At 40.2% G+C, this 13,899-nt stretch overlaps 1 protein-coding gene across 1 annotated transcript in view; it reads left to right on the forward strand.

Annotated features, from left to right (window-relative positions):
• LOC108718198 (ephrin type-B receptor 1-B-like) overlaps positions 1–13,899 on the forward strand; it is a 160,274-nt gene that overhangs the window by 114,259 nt on the left and 32,116 nt on the right. Inside the window, exon 5 of the mRNA XM_018265884.2 lies at positions 10,761–11,096. Coding sequence (XP_018121373.1) covers positions 10,761–11,096 — 336 coding nt within the window. The remainder of the gene's footprint in view (positions 1–10,760; positions 11,097–13,899) is intronic.

Consider the following 13,899-nt stretch of genomic DNA (forward strand, 5'->3'; position numbering starts at 1 on the left):
GAAAAAAATGAGATTTGGGTGGAAACTTAGAAAAATTCGTATGATTTTTTATCGGGTTTCTTCCTGCACAGGAAATTTTCAGGAAAATGTATTGATAAGGGGAAACCCCTGTATTGATAAGGGGAAACCCCCGTGCCGAATTGATCAGAGTATTTTTCATAAAGTAATGAGACAAATTTGGACTTTGATAAATAGGCCTCCCCATTTAATCTTTTGACCCGCATTGGGTAATACATTGTTCAGCACCTGATCCTAAAGGATAATGCACTCCATTATTGTGTGGAACATACATTTTACCCCTAGAGTGGATCTGGAGTTTTGTATTGAAATCTCAGGAAGGGTTATGACACTTGTGCAGCCAATCCACCTGCATTGTCAAAGGACAACAGATCATGGCTGATGTGGCCACATATTTGTCTCCATATATTAAACACATGTATCACATCTACTCATTGTGCTTAAGGGTGAGATGTGTGCTACCAGAACTCAATGGGATTCATTTCTCAACACTGGGCAAATTTGCGTATAGCAACCAATCAGTGATTAACTTTTTAAAGCCAGCTGCAATTAGAACAATGAATGCAGCAAATTTTACAATTTGTCTTAAATTGTTCCAGTGCTATAATCTATAACAACCAACAACAATTAGCTTTCAGTGAAGGGCAGCTGTTTTTTTGGGTGCTGTGTGTTACTGTATTGGAGCAAACCGTGCATGTTATTAAGCTTGCTGTCCTTGGTGCTGAACACAGGAAAAATACATTTGCCAGTATAAAACATAGTTGGGGTTAAGTAGAAAAAGGCACTATGTTTACCCAAGAGCAGTAACTCGTAGCAACCAATCAGCAGGTAGAATTTGTTGGTCCTGTTTAAAAGCAAACATCTAATTGGTTGCTATGGGTTACTGCTACTGGGCAAACTTAGCACCTTATATTACATGGGGGATAGTGTCACATCTGTCATAACTAGCCCCAGTGTTGCAATGAAAAGTGAGTTGTGTGCTAGATGCACATACAAAACATTTACACAAATGCATTCTCAATGAAGGCACCCCATAGACTCCAATGGGTGAAAAGAATTTGACACGCTGCATCAGGGCGACAAAACAAAAATTGCTGTTCATAGACTTCAATGCATTTTGGCAAATTTTCGAAGTTTCACAAATTTTCAGCGAAGGGGTCAGATTCGCCCATCACTGGTTATAGAAGAATCAAGGGCAGCTGAAGCCACCTGTATTCTGCTGTTTTAGAACAGTCCTTAGCAGTAAGGGTTTGTTATCCTGTAATGCTTTTCTGGGCTATCCTGCCAATTAGGAGTTAAGGGTGTCCAGCTAGGTAGTGAGCATGGGCTACATTGCAAATCTACACCCAGGGCAGAGCCTTCGCCAAATGGAAGCTTCCCCTTTAAAATGTAGTAGAACTACAACTCACAGGCATATTAGTGTAAAAAGAGATAAATGGACGCCAGGAGGTTCTTAGATGATAAAACAGGTGAACAGATTTATTATACCAAAGGCAAATGACCACAGGTTTACTTACAGAATGTATAGGACACAGCAGATGGAATCACTTTGGACATAGTAAGGATCACAGTCAGACAGAAGCGACTCCCTTAGGATATTGCAGATAGGTGTACATCAATTCCCAGTTAACCGACGTTGCCAGTGAGGGGATCGGGATCGTTCAGGTAGGGTACAGGTAGTCCTTTGCTAACTTAGATGCCTATCAACTGAGTTCCCTGGTCTAAAGGTAAACAGGCCTTGTGGGAAAGCTACTTCCTCCTACAATCCTCGTTGGAGCGACAACTGCTCTTTCTGCTACACCTCTCTGTCTTACTCTCCTAGAGAGTCTATTACAGGAGCTTACTATAATAGCTGTTCCTCGTTCACGGGGTTACCTGGTCCCCGACTTAGCACCAAAGGTGTCAGGTCCCTTTGGGGTAATTGACTTACTGGGGCCTATGGTGATCCCAGGCTCAATGGGGATTCACCTAGCAGCAGCACCAGGAGCCAAAGAGGAAGAGGCCACTCCCTGCACAACACTATATAGCAGTGTGGCAGGGGAGTGTCATTACACTCTTTGTCCAATAGGTGAGGGTGTTACACTTACCAGTATAAAGGGCTTGGCCCAATAACAAGGGAAAAGAGAACTACATACAGAAGGTAGGGGATTAACTCTATAGGGATAGGATATCCTATAGGTCCCTACAATCCTTTAGGGCAGAGACACACGCTCCGAATCGGGGAGATTAGTCACCCGGCGACAAATCTCCTCTTCTTGGGGGAGACTAATCTCCGCGAACTGCCTCACCTGCCTTCCCGCCGACAAGAATGTAAATCGCCGGCGGGATGGCAATTGTAACAAATTCGTTTTCCGAAGACGCCTGAAGTTTCCTTGTGAGGCAACTTCAGGTGACTTCGAAAAATGAAGCGCTCTGAGTGCCATCCGGCCTGCGATTTACATTCTAGCCGGCGGGGAGGCAGTTCGGTGATATTAGTTGCCCCGCAGAAGAGGAGATTTGTCACCAGGCGACTAATCTCCTCAAATCTGAGCGTGTGTCTCTGCCCTTAAATTAACTAGTGTGATGTAATATAAAGATAAGTAATGATAAGAAGCAATAACAATAAGGAACATATTTATTAATACTGGAGACAAACATCATCATCGCCATAGCAACCAATCAGATCTTTGCTTTTGTTTCTTGCAGGTGACTATAGAGTATTTGTTTTTTTAGATGGGATCAGTGACTCCCATTTGGAAGCTGGAAAGAGTCAGAAATTGAAGGCAAATAACTCAAAAAACTATTAAAAAAAATAATGCCAATTGAAAAATTGCTTAGAATAAGCAATACTATAACATAATAAAAGTTAACTTAAAGGAACAGTAACATCAAAAAATTGTATTGTTTTAAAGTAATAAAACTATAATGAATTGTTACCCTGCACTGGTAAACCTGGTGGGTTTGCTTCAGAAATAATTGTTAAAAATATTATAAGTAAGTATTATAAATAAGCTGCTGTGTAGGAATGGGGGCAACCATTCAAAGGAAAAAGGGCTCAGGTTACACAGCCGATAGCAGATTAGCTCTGTAGAACATAATGGTGTTATCCGTTATCCACTATTTAACCTGTGCCATATTGACTTTTTTCAATTTCCACCATTGCTACACAGCATCTTGTTTATATGAACTATAGTAGTGTTTCTGAAGCAAACACATCAGTTTTACCAGTGCAGGGCAACACTACATTGTATTTTCATACTTTAAAACACTTTGTTTGCTGTTCCTTTAAAGGTGCAACACCCCCATTAATTTAGGGTGCAGATGGTTGTAATGTGATGAGTAAGGCTGCTCTTTTAAGGCCAGCACAATGGCACTTACAACTGGTTTGTAAATTGGTAGGTAGATGCTCACATGAAGATGTGGTCTATTCTGATTGTAATTGATTTGATAGTGGCTGATTTCCCAGTGAGATCTCTCTGGCCTGTATGGAACTGGTAACAACCACTGTGGTCAATTTTTGCCAGATAGCTGAACTTAGCAAACACTTGGGGGCGTTATTTATTAAGGAGCAATTTTCACGGCGTGCATTTTGATGCTGAAAACCCGAAAAAAGGTGCGGTGAAAAAAAGGCCCAAAGCTGTTCCAAGTCCGAATCTGAAAATATTCCATCCAAAACCTGCCAAATGTAAAAGTCAATGGCAGATGTCTCCTTAAAGGGATCCTGTCATCGGAAAACATGTTTTTTTCAAAACACATCAGTTAATAGTGCTACTCCAGCAGAATTCTGCATTGAAATCCATTTCTCAAAAGAGCAAACAGATTTTTTTATATTCAATTTTGAAATCTGACATGGGGCTAGATATTTTGTCAATTTCCCAGTGCCGCCAGTCATGTGACTTGTGCCTGCACTTTAGGAGAGAAATGCTTTCTGGCAGGCTGCTGTTTTTTCTTCTCAATGTAACTAAATGTGTCTCAGGGAGACATGGGTTTTTACTATTGAGTGCTGTTCTTAGATCTACCAGGCAGCTGTTATTTTGTGTTAGGGAGCTGCTATCTGGTTACCTTCCCATTGTTCTTTTGTTTGGCTGCTGGGGGGGAAAAGGGAGGGGGTGATATCACTCCAACTTGCAGTACAGCAGTAAAGAGTGATTGAAGTTTATCAGAGCACAAGTCACATGACTTGGGGCAGCTGGGAAATTGACAATATGTCTAGCCCCATGTCAGATTTCAAAATTGAATATAAAAAAATCTGTTTGCTCTTTTGAGAAATGGATTTCAGTGCAGAATTCTGCTGGAGCAGCACTATTAACTGATTCATTTTGAAAAATTTTTTTTCCCATGACAGTATCCCTTTAACCATATGAAGATGTTTTAACCCAGAAATGTTCTGGTTTTTCGTGTTTTCCACGAAAACTAGAATTTTTCGTGGTTTTCGGCATCTAACTCAAAAAATGCGACAATCCGAAAAAGTTGCAGTTTTTCCCATTCCCATATATGAATAAGTAACAGCAAAATGTGGATTCTAGTTTGGGCTGAGTTTTTTATTTAAAAAAATCTGAAACATTGGGATTTTTAAATAACCCCCTTGGAATCCACAAAGGTGCTTTATTTTGGGCGGATGGATAAATGTCGGCGTTCAAAAGGAATATTTACCTTCCTAACCTCTGGAGCAGCCCCTTACACATGGAGGGCAGAAACACAAAAGGATGATGGGAGGAACTGACATCACACATAAGGAAATGGAATAAAAGGGTTTTTACGAACATGGAAACACAGGGCTTGCAAATGTGACCTTGGCCAGTAGGTGGCAGAGTAACAATGGGTAAGCATATAAGCAGCCATGAATATTAAACATAATAAAACAATTAACTGCTGGGGCAGCACAGGTTCAGAAACACAATGTCAGCAAGGTCTTGCAAGATTGGGGCATGCTGAATTCAGGCAGTAAAAAACAAAATTGGTTGAAGAATGAAGTTCCTTTAAACAATAATATATTAACCATCTTATAAGCATCAAAATCCCTCCTTTGCCTGCATTGCGCTCCAGTCTGTGTCCTCATTCATCACAAAGAATTGCCCTAGTGGCTCCACTAGCAGCTTCTTTCCCCATAAACATCAACCATAATGGCGTTCGCCTTGTCTGAGCTTCTGTAGTGTCATTTCAGTGCTTGATAAATAATAAACAGGCAACGTATATATATCTCCTCCACTGACTTTGCAATTTACTTCGTGTGAAATCGAAACACAGTAAAAAGCTTTATTTTCTTTTAAAAAGAACCTAGTTTGAGACGTAGGAGAAATTGCTGCAATCCACAAGGCATCAGAACTTAAGCGAGGGCTTTTAGATTTGTATATATATTTGTATGTGTATTTCCCTGTTGCATTCCTTCTCCCCGATAACAAGCTGCTCAGGGCGGTTTCTGTTACATGATCAATCAAATTAGCCTGATCTCTCTGTAAATCCTCCATAAATTAAAATTTTCTCAATAAAGCGGCCTGACAGTGTTCCGGTATGATGTGCTGATTATAGCCACGCAGCACACACAAACACCCAATAAAAGTGGAACCGCAATTTATGTCCTTGTTCTTTGCCATTATTGATCTTGATTTGAGAAGCTCCCTCAAAACCCGTCTCCTCACTGACTTCCCACCACTTTGCCTGTGGAAGTTTTTACTTGAGATGATAAATATTTTACCTGTGAACGTTTGAGGTTTCTATTTCAGCTGTCTCAGCTCCCCCATCCTCCATGCAGCTAACCTCATCTGTCTTGTGTTGCTCATGAGCCCAGTCTTCTTCCCAGTTCTTCAGAATACCAGTGTGGGTATATTCCATGCTGAATTCTACACAATAGGTTGGAACTTTAAAAATAAAAATGTCATTCTCTTGACAAATGGAGTAATGGAGGTTTTGCTGGGAAGGAAAAGGACAGCACTGCGTATCTTGTTGGCGCTATATAAATAAATGATGATGATTATATTAGAAGTCACCAAGCAGATAGACTTTACACATTGCTACACATTGGGGTAGTGTTGCCACCTGTCTGAATTTGACCCGGACAGCTGGCCGGTTTTCAGAAAGGCTGCCCGCGTCAAGAGAGTCTGCCGGTTTTCTAAAAAAGAAAACTGGGCAGGATCTCCTCTGACTCAGGGGTGATCCTGGCCCCTCCGCTGCCTGAGGCAGCAGCAGTTGCTGCTGCCCCCCCCTACCCCAGAAATTCGCTCTTAAAGTACCAGGAGCAGCATTTTTGCTGCCCCTGGTACCTAGTGGGGCGCTGCTGCCTGAGGCGACAGCCTCAACTCGCCTCATTGGTGAAGCACCCCTGCTCTGACTGACATGGTTATCAGCTAATCACTAATCACCACATCATAGTCCCACCCATGTGACGAAGCACACCCTGCCTGCAACATCACTGACCCGCCCTGGTGACATCATGGCCCTGCCTGAATCATGAGCCGCACAGAGGTGGAAACCCCACATTGGGCACATGGGCCATGGCACATTGGGGACATCTGCCGTGATTTCTTTGCTTTGTGCCCTGGCCTGCCCTGCATGAAGAATTGCCCAATGACCTGCATCCACCCCATAAACACAGCACTGTACTGTACCTGTACTTGACAGTTTTGTATCCATGAGGAGGGGGAAGATTCAGGCATGTACGAGTCTCTCTTCCTGCCCCTTTTCCCATCGCGTAAATTGTATGTAAAAGTGGCACAATTCATTCCATCTGCTCTATGTCATGCCATAAGGACAAGGATGCCTTCCACCCTCTAGCTTTGTTCTCTGCACCTCAAGCCAGACTTATTATTCAGCACAAAGTGCACAGCTCAGGTGGACGATCAACAATGGTGTCCATTTAATGAACACTATGGGGTCTACATAAGTGACCAGGTATTCCCTGAAAGCCACCACTCCTTGTACCTTATTTACTGGGTGCAGGTCCTTGTGGTCACTTTCCACTAAAATAATTGCAGACATCAAGAATAATCCATAAATTTCATTAAAAAAGGAGCCTTTATTGAACAAATGGCTCAGACCATAGGTTTCTCACTTTTTTGATTTGTTACCTGCCCAAATACCGAACATTGTCCACCTAAAATAGAAAATAGTCATTAAAGCTAGTACAGGCGTGGGACCTGTTATCAAGAATGCTTGGGACCTGGGGGTTTCCAGATAATGGATTTTCACACCTTAACATACCTCTCAAAATGTATAAATTAAATGTTTTGACAACGCCCATTTTTGTGGCCACACCCCTTAATTACCATGTTCATTTTACAAAATTTTTAAATTTGGCAGGTTATGAGCTATTTCTGTATTTTTTTTTCCAGTTATTACAGTTTTGCTAATGAAGGTGAATTGCACTTTAAGCTGTGAGTCTAACTTTTCCCAAGGGACCTGGTATCTTTTATTGTTACAATTACTTATTTGCTTATCTCGAAATTGTTACAAAAGTATCTTATCAGCTGCTGTGGTTGTTCTGGGCTCTCTGCCAAAAGCCAATTAAGTTAGAAACTTTGTTTCTTTTTCTGGCTGTTCAGTGCAGAGAAAAATGGGACATTCCAGTACAAACCAGGGACTGCGGGTTGAGCTGTCAAAAGAGGTACTCTCCCTCTAAAAACGGGACAGTTGGGAGGTATGACCTTAAGTCTACTAGAAAAATTACGCAAACATTAAATAAACCCAATAGGCTGTCTTTGCTTCCAATATGGATCAAATATATCTTGATATCTTAACTACAAGGTACTGTTTTATTATTACAGAAAAAAAGGAAATAATTAAAAAAAGAAAATTGGGTTATTTGGATAAAATTAACCCTATGGGAGACGGCCTTTTCATATTTCAGAGCTTTATAGATAACGGGTTTTCGGATGACAGATCCCATATCTGTACATAAAACAATCATACAGTATGTAAGCACCTTGAGAATGGTTTATAATGCTGTTGTAAAGGAAACATACTGATACAGCAATTGCAGTAATGTTATGCACAGTGCACTATGTGGTAATCAGTTAAAATCTAGAGACTCGCCTACATTGAAATACCTTCTTTTGATTTGGATTTGCATTTTTTTCCCTTTATTCTGGCAGTTCCTGCTGTATCTAAATCTTGACCCATATTTGGACTTTCCTACTTTACATTCAAACTGTAAAAATGGAATTTGGATTTAAGACTTAATTGATGTTTTTCTTCAGTCATGAGATTTTGATATAATCTTTCAGATATTAAAGCAAAAAAAAAACAGGCGAGTCTGAACTCAAATCCTTGAGATTTACAGTCAATCAGTTAGTTAAGTCCACTTTAGCCCTGTAGCTGTGTGACTTCCACCAGTCTGATGGCGCCGTAGGAGGGGTTTCTGGGAGAAGAGAGAACGGCTTGGTTGCAGGAGGTCTGCCACTGGGAAAAAATACAGATAATAAGTTATTTTAAGGGAAAAAAGAAAGAAATATAAAATGTTAACATGCGTGGCCTCTAAAACTGCAGGGATGCGGCTCTGTAGTACATGGTAACTGTGGAAACGGATTCTGGAGTCGCTTACAAAGTGTCATAATGTGTTTAAGTGTCATGCTACTCAAACGGTATTACTCTGTTAACCCTTTATGGTCTCTAATGGGCAGGGTCACCTTGAATCATGAGATGTACATTCTCTTGTGTGTACCTAAATCTCTTTGTTTCCTGTTGTGATATTATTATCATTGCTGATATGCAACGCATATTATGGTAGCTGGAATCACCCGGAGAAGTCCTCTCATCTCCAGCACTGTGAGTTGCTATTAGCACTTTCACATGCACATAAACTCATTTTAACTGAGTTCAAATGGTATTGTCCATGAAACGTGATAACATCACAGTTTGAGGATTGTATTTTAATGTATATACACTGTCAATGCACAGCATGGCTCTAGCGTGGCTACAAAATATAAGGCTCTATTGCATCCACCTGTTGTGAGATGCAGCTTCCATACTTCCATCATCCATGAGTAGATCATGTCTTCACATCTTCTGTTTTCAATAAACAAAATGCTTTCCTATTTACATCTTTAGGTTCTATATATATCTCCCAGGTGTAATACCTATATAATACCGAGTGGCCAAATGGAGCATCAAGAATCTTGAAACAAAGTATTTCTCTTATTAAGTCATGAAAGATAAAATATTCTGTATGAGACATAAAGCCAAGAAGAAACAATAATGTCCATGGTATGGCTAAAGAGCAAATGAGGTTTTATTATGTGACTACCTCATTGATTAAACGGGTATCAAGAAAATGTATTATTTTTTCTCATCACCAAAGTGCCAAAACTGGCAACTAGTCTTTCCCTTGACTTGACTGTTAATTGCATTTACATCCATCTCTCACTATATTGCTTGCAGCAAATGCTTGTAACCTCCTTCCATTATGCTTTCCCCTTACAGTATATATGTATATATACATATGTATATTGTGTAAACTACACTATGGGGCTGATTTATCAAGGGTCGAATTTCGAGGGTTAATAAACCTTTGAATTCGACCCTCTAAGTTAAATCATTCGACTTCGAATATCGAATTCGAAGAATTTAGCGCAGATCCTTCGATCGATCGAAATAAAATCGTTTGATCGAACGATTCGAACGATTTTAAGTGATCGATAGAAGGATTTTTCTTCAATCAAAAACATCTTAGAAAAGTGCTGGGGAAGGTCCCCATAGGCTAACATTGCACCTCGGTAGGTTTAAACTACCGAAGTATGTAGTTTAAGTATTTTTTAAAGAGACAGTACTTCGACTATCGAATAGTAAAATAGTCAAACGATTTTTAGTTCGAGACGTTCGAATCGAAGTCGAAGGTCGTAGTAGCCTATTCGATGGTCGAAATTCAACATTTTTTTTCATTCGAATCCTTCACTCGAGCTTAGTAAATGTGCCTCTTAGTGTCACAGGAATAATTATAGAGAGAACAGAACTAGTGATGGGCGAATTTGCGACGTTTCGCTTCGCCGAAAAATGTGCAAAATTCGCGAAACGCGAAAAATTTGTGAGACATCGCCGACGTCCAAAAAACTAACACCGGCCTCTATTTTTTCTTTGACGCCAGTGAATTATCGCAGCCGTTTTGCGGCGAATTCGTGCCTGGCGAATAAATTCGTCCATCACTAAACAGAACCAACTGTTGCTATTGCACCCAAAGGTATAGATGGTGCAGGGTGGGGTTCTTACAAAGGTGCAGTTTCATTCTCTCAGATCATTTTGTGCAAAGTTTGTGGGATAGGTGGTAGATAGGTGGTAGAGCTAGGAACTTCAGGTTTCCCTATTGGTTTTTAAAGCCCTCTTATTACATTTCCTTTCTTCGTGTGACTTGGTTCTGCTCTGTATTGGTCACATGTTTTGATCGGGAGAGGAATTCGAATTTAATTTGAAAGGGGTACAATACATACTAGTGGAGAAGAGAGTTAAACATAATTCCATAATCTGATTTAGCAGACATGGAAGTAAACATCCAGAAGACATTGTGTAGCAAAGCCATAATCTATGAGACTCTACAAAAGAGGTAGCTTCAATCTTAGATGTGCACATCTCACATATGGATAAGCAGACCTGTCCTCTGCAGATTTGGGAGATTGTTGCCATATCCCTACACCTTGATGTCTCTCTTTTATTACCATTAATAATTCTGATACATCCATGTAATCCCAGAGTTTTTTATAGTGTATTTATGGATTGATAGGATAAAACATTTTTGTCACCCTTGTTGGTTTCACTGAACTGTTTTATTTTGTCTTTAGGTGTTCCCTCTGGTCCACGCAATGTGATCTCCATAGTCAATGAGACAGCCATCACTTTAGAGTGGCACCCTCCACGGGAAACAGGAGGAAGAGACGATGTCAACTACAACATTATCTGCAAGAAGTGCCAGTCTGACCGGCGCGGCTGTTCTCACTGTGATGACAACGTTGACTTTGTTCCACGGCAGTTGGGTTTGACTGATACCCGAGTCTTTATCAGCAATTTGTGGGCTCACACTCCTTACACTTTTGAAATCCAGGCAGTCAATGGAGTGACAAACAAAAGTCCTTTTCCACCCCAGCATGTATCTGTTAATATCACTACCAACCAAGCAGGTGAGTTCTTCTTAAAAGATAAGTAATAAGTAAATAAAACATTTCATATATAGCAATATGTTTTATTCATGTTATTGGTTCTATGTAGGGATGCACCGAATCATGAAGTCAGTTCGGGATTTGGCCTATTTTTAGCAGAATTCTGCCAGAATCCCAGAGCCTGCCCAAAAAAAAAATCCGAACCCTATACAATGGTAAAAATGTGTTGCCCTTATTCTCTACCAGCCCTCCTCTGTATGCAGCTCTGTTTTGCATTATGATTGTACAGGTATGGGACCTGTTATCCAGAATGCTCGGGACCTGGTGTTTTCCGGATAACAGATCTTTCTGTGATTTGGGTCTTCATGCCTTAAGTCTACTAGAAATTCATTTAAACATTAAATAAACCCAATAGGCTGGTTTTGTTTCCGATAAGGATTAATTATATTTTAGTTGGGATCAAGTACAAGCTACAGTTTTATTATTACAGAGAAAAGGGAAATCATTTTTAAAAATTTGGATTATTTGGATAAAATGGAGTCTATGGGAGACAGCCATTCTGTAATTTGGATCTTTCTGGATATTGGGTTTTCCGGATAAGGGATCCTATACCTGTAATACATATATAGTAATCTGTAAAAAGTAAGCAAGTAATACCAAGTGACAACTATGCAGTAACAGGAACAACATTTACCCCAGTAACTTACTGCCAGTGGTGAGACATTTGATTTCATTACCTCAGTAGATTGCCAAAATCTTCCTGTTGCTTGTTTTGCTATGGGTTACTTGGCTAGGACAGACCTTGTATATATATATATAACTCCATTACTCCCCCATTATAGTTTGATCTAACACTAATGGATGGGTATTATCAGATACATGTTGTTGTGTGGCAGTCTGATCATTTTGCTCTGGCACAACCTCTTTCTCCATTCCCTATGTTCCACAATGCTTCCACTCCTTTATCACTCACCATCTCTCCACTCACGTGTTTCATTCCAACATCCATCCACATTACCCTAAATTGTGTCTTTTCCCTATATTTCTGTTTGTCTCAAACTTAGCTACTTTCAATATCCATTAATACACATGCATCCATCATACCTATTCCACCCATCTTGGCATGTCTATAGATCTGTGTTTACTTTGAAGTTGTACAAACTGATTGTTCATTCTGAACCCACTTATTTATTAAACGTCTGTGCTTCACCTTCATCTAATTCACCTTGTATCACCTATTATTTTTCTAACCAGATGTAACGACTCAGCCTGTTCATACATAAAACAAATCCGATTTATGAAGGCCCTTTAATTAAGACATTGATTTCTTTTCAAACTCATTTCTGGTTTTTTTTTTACTCATTTGTTACATACTATAGATGGGAGATTAGATGTTTCCTAGACGAGTTTCCTGTTTTTTGTTTGAAAATCAAAAGCATTCGTCAGAAAATATTCTAAGCACAAGTGTAAATACACCCAGCAAGAGCGGGTCCATCTAGGAGAGCATTTGCTTCTACACAGGCTGCCAATGTAATGGACCTCAGTAAGTGGCAGTAGGGTCAACACAATAAATGGAGGACAGAGGTTTAGATGGTCACAGGAGTAACACATTACCTGTTCCAAACATGGCAAAGTGATAGTTGTGTGACTCTCCCCTATCAGTTGCTCTAACCATCTTCACCCACTGCCAACACCTAGTTTAATGCCCAACCCCAATGAAAAGACATCCCATGCAATGGCCAGCCAACAAGGGAAGAAACGCCATTTGCATACAGACCATATTTTGACATCAACAAATAGCTCCCTCAGATGTGACCACTTAGAAGTCTTGGTCACCCTTTAGAAAGTAGCAGCACCTATCATTGATGCCAGCATACAGCGCCTCCTGGATTCTTGCTACATTATCCATGCTAATCATGCAACAGTGCAAGATCTATGAAGCCTGCAATTAACAAAACAGCAATCAAGTTAAGTGCTTAATTTCAGGAAATTAACATCCTCTTCCAAAAGGATGGGGATAGAAAACAAAAAAAGGCGGATTAGAGAAGCGGTGGGTAAACAGAAGAACCATCAGCTTTCTGCCTTCTGTGTGTACTTGATAGAGGCTCGGCATCGGGGAGGTAAACAGAGCTGACCTCAAAAAATGAAACATTATGCAAAGCAGGGCAGAATAGGATGATGGAGGAGAGAAGAGGATTCTTTTGGCTTGGAGATGCGACTGCTGGGAAGAGACAGTTAGCTTGGTCAAGAGCAGATTAACAGCCCATAATGTTGCATGTAAAATGAAGTATAAAAACTGTTTTCTGATCAAATTAAAAAAAAAAGATAGAAAAATTTAAAGTTTGAAATGTCCCAGGTCTTCAGAATGGCACAAAACTATTTCACTGTGACCTGGACAGAATTCTCACTGTCTGCCTTCAGTTATTATTCATTAAACGGGCTGCTTAAAATAATGCGGAACTAATGTTACCCATTTACAGTAAATGTCACTTTTGGAAGGTTGGGAGCATGAAGCCTGGTCTGATACCCCAGTTACTGAAACATTTTAGGGGTAATTTACAACCTCAAGCCCAGGAGCACTCCTGCACTTTTTCCTGCAGAGAGTTACACATTAAACCTCATAGATTAAAGGTACTATATATAAATATATATATGGGCACTCCATGACCTTCCATTCTTAATAGAGCACTGCTGCATTTAATTATGTAGGACCAGCTGGTAGCTTCAGGGTTGCTCTCTTGCCCAGTATCAAAAGGCACAATTCGCTTGCACCGAAAGGATCAAGCTCAAACATCTCTCACAAGCTGAACACCGGAAAAGACTC

Source organism: Xenopus laevis, chromosome 5S, assembly GCF_017654675.1.
Source record: "Xenopus laevis strain J_2021 chromosome 5S, Xenopus_laevis_v10.1, whole genome shotgun sequence".
Taxonomy (NCBI): domain Eukaryota; kingdom Metazoa; phylum Chordata; class Amphibia; order Anura; family Pipidae; genus Xenopus; species Xenopus laevis.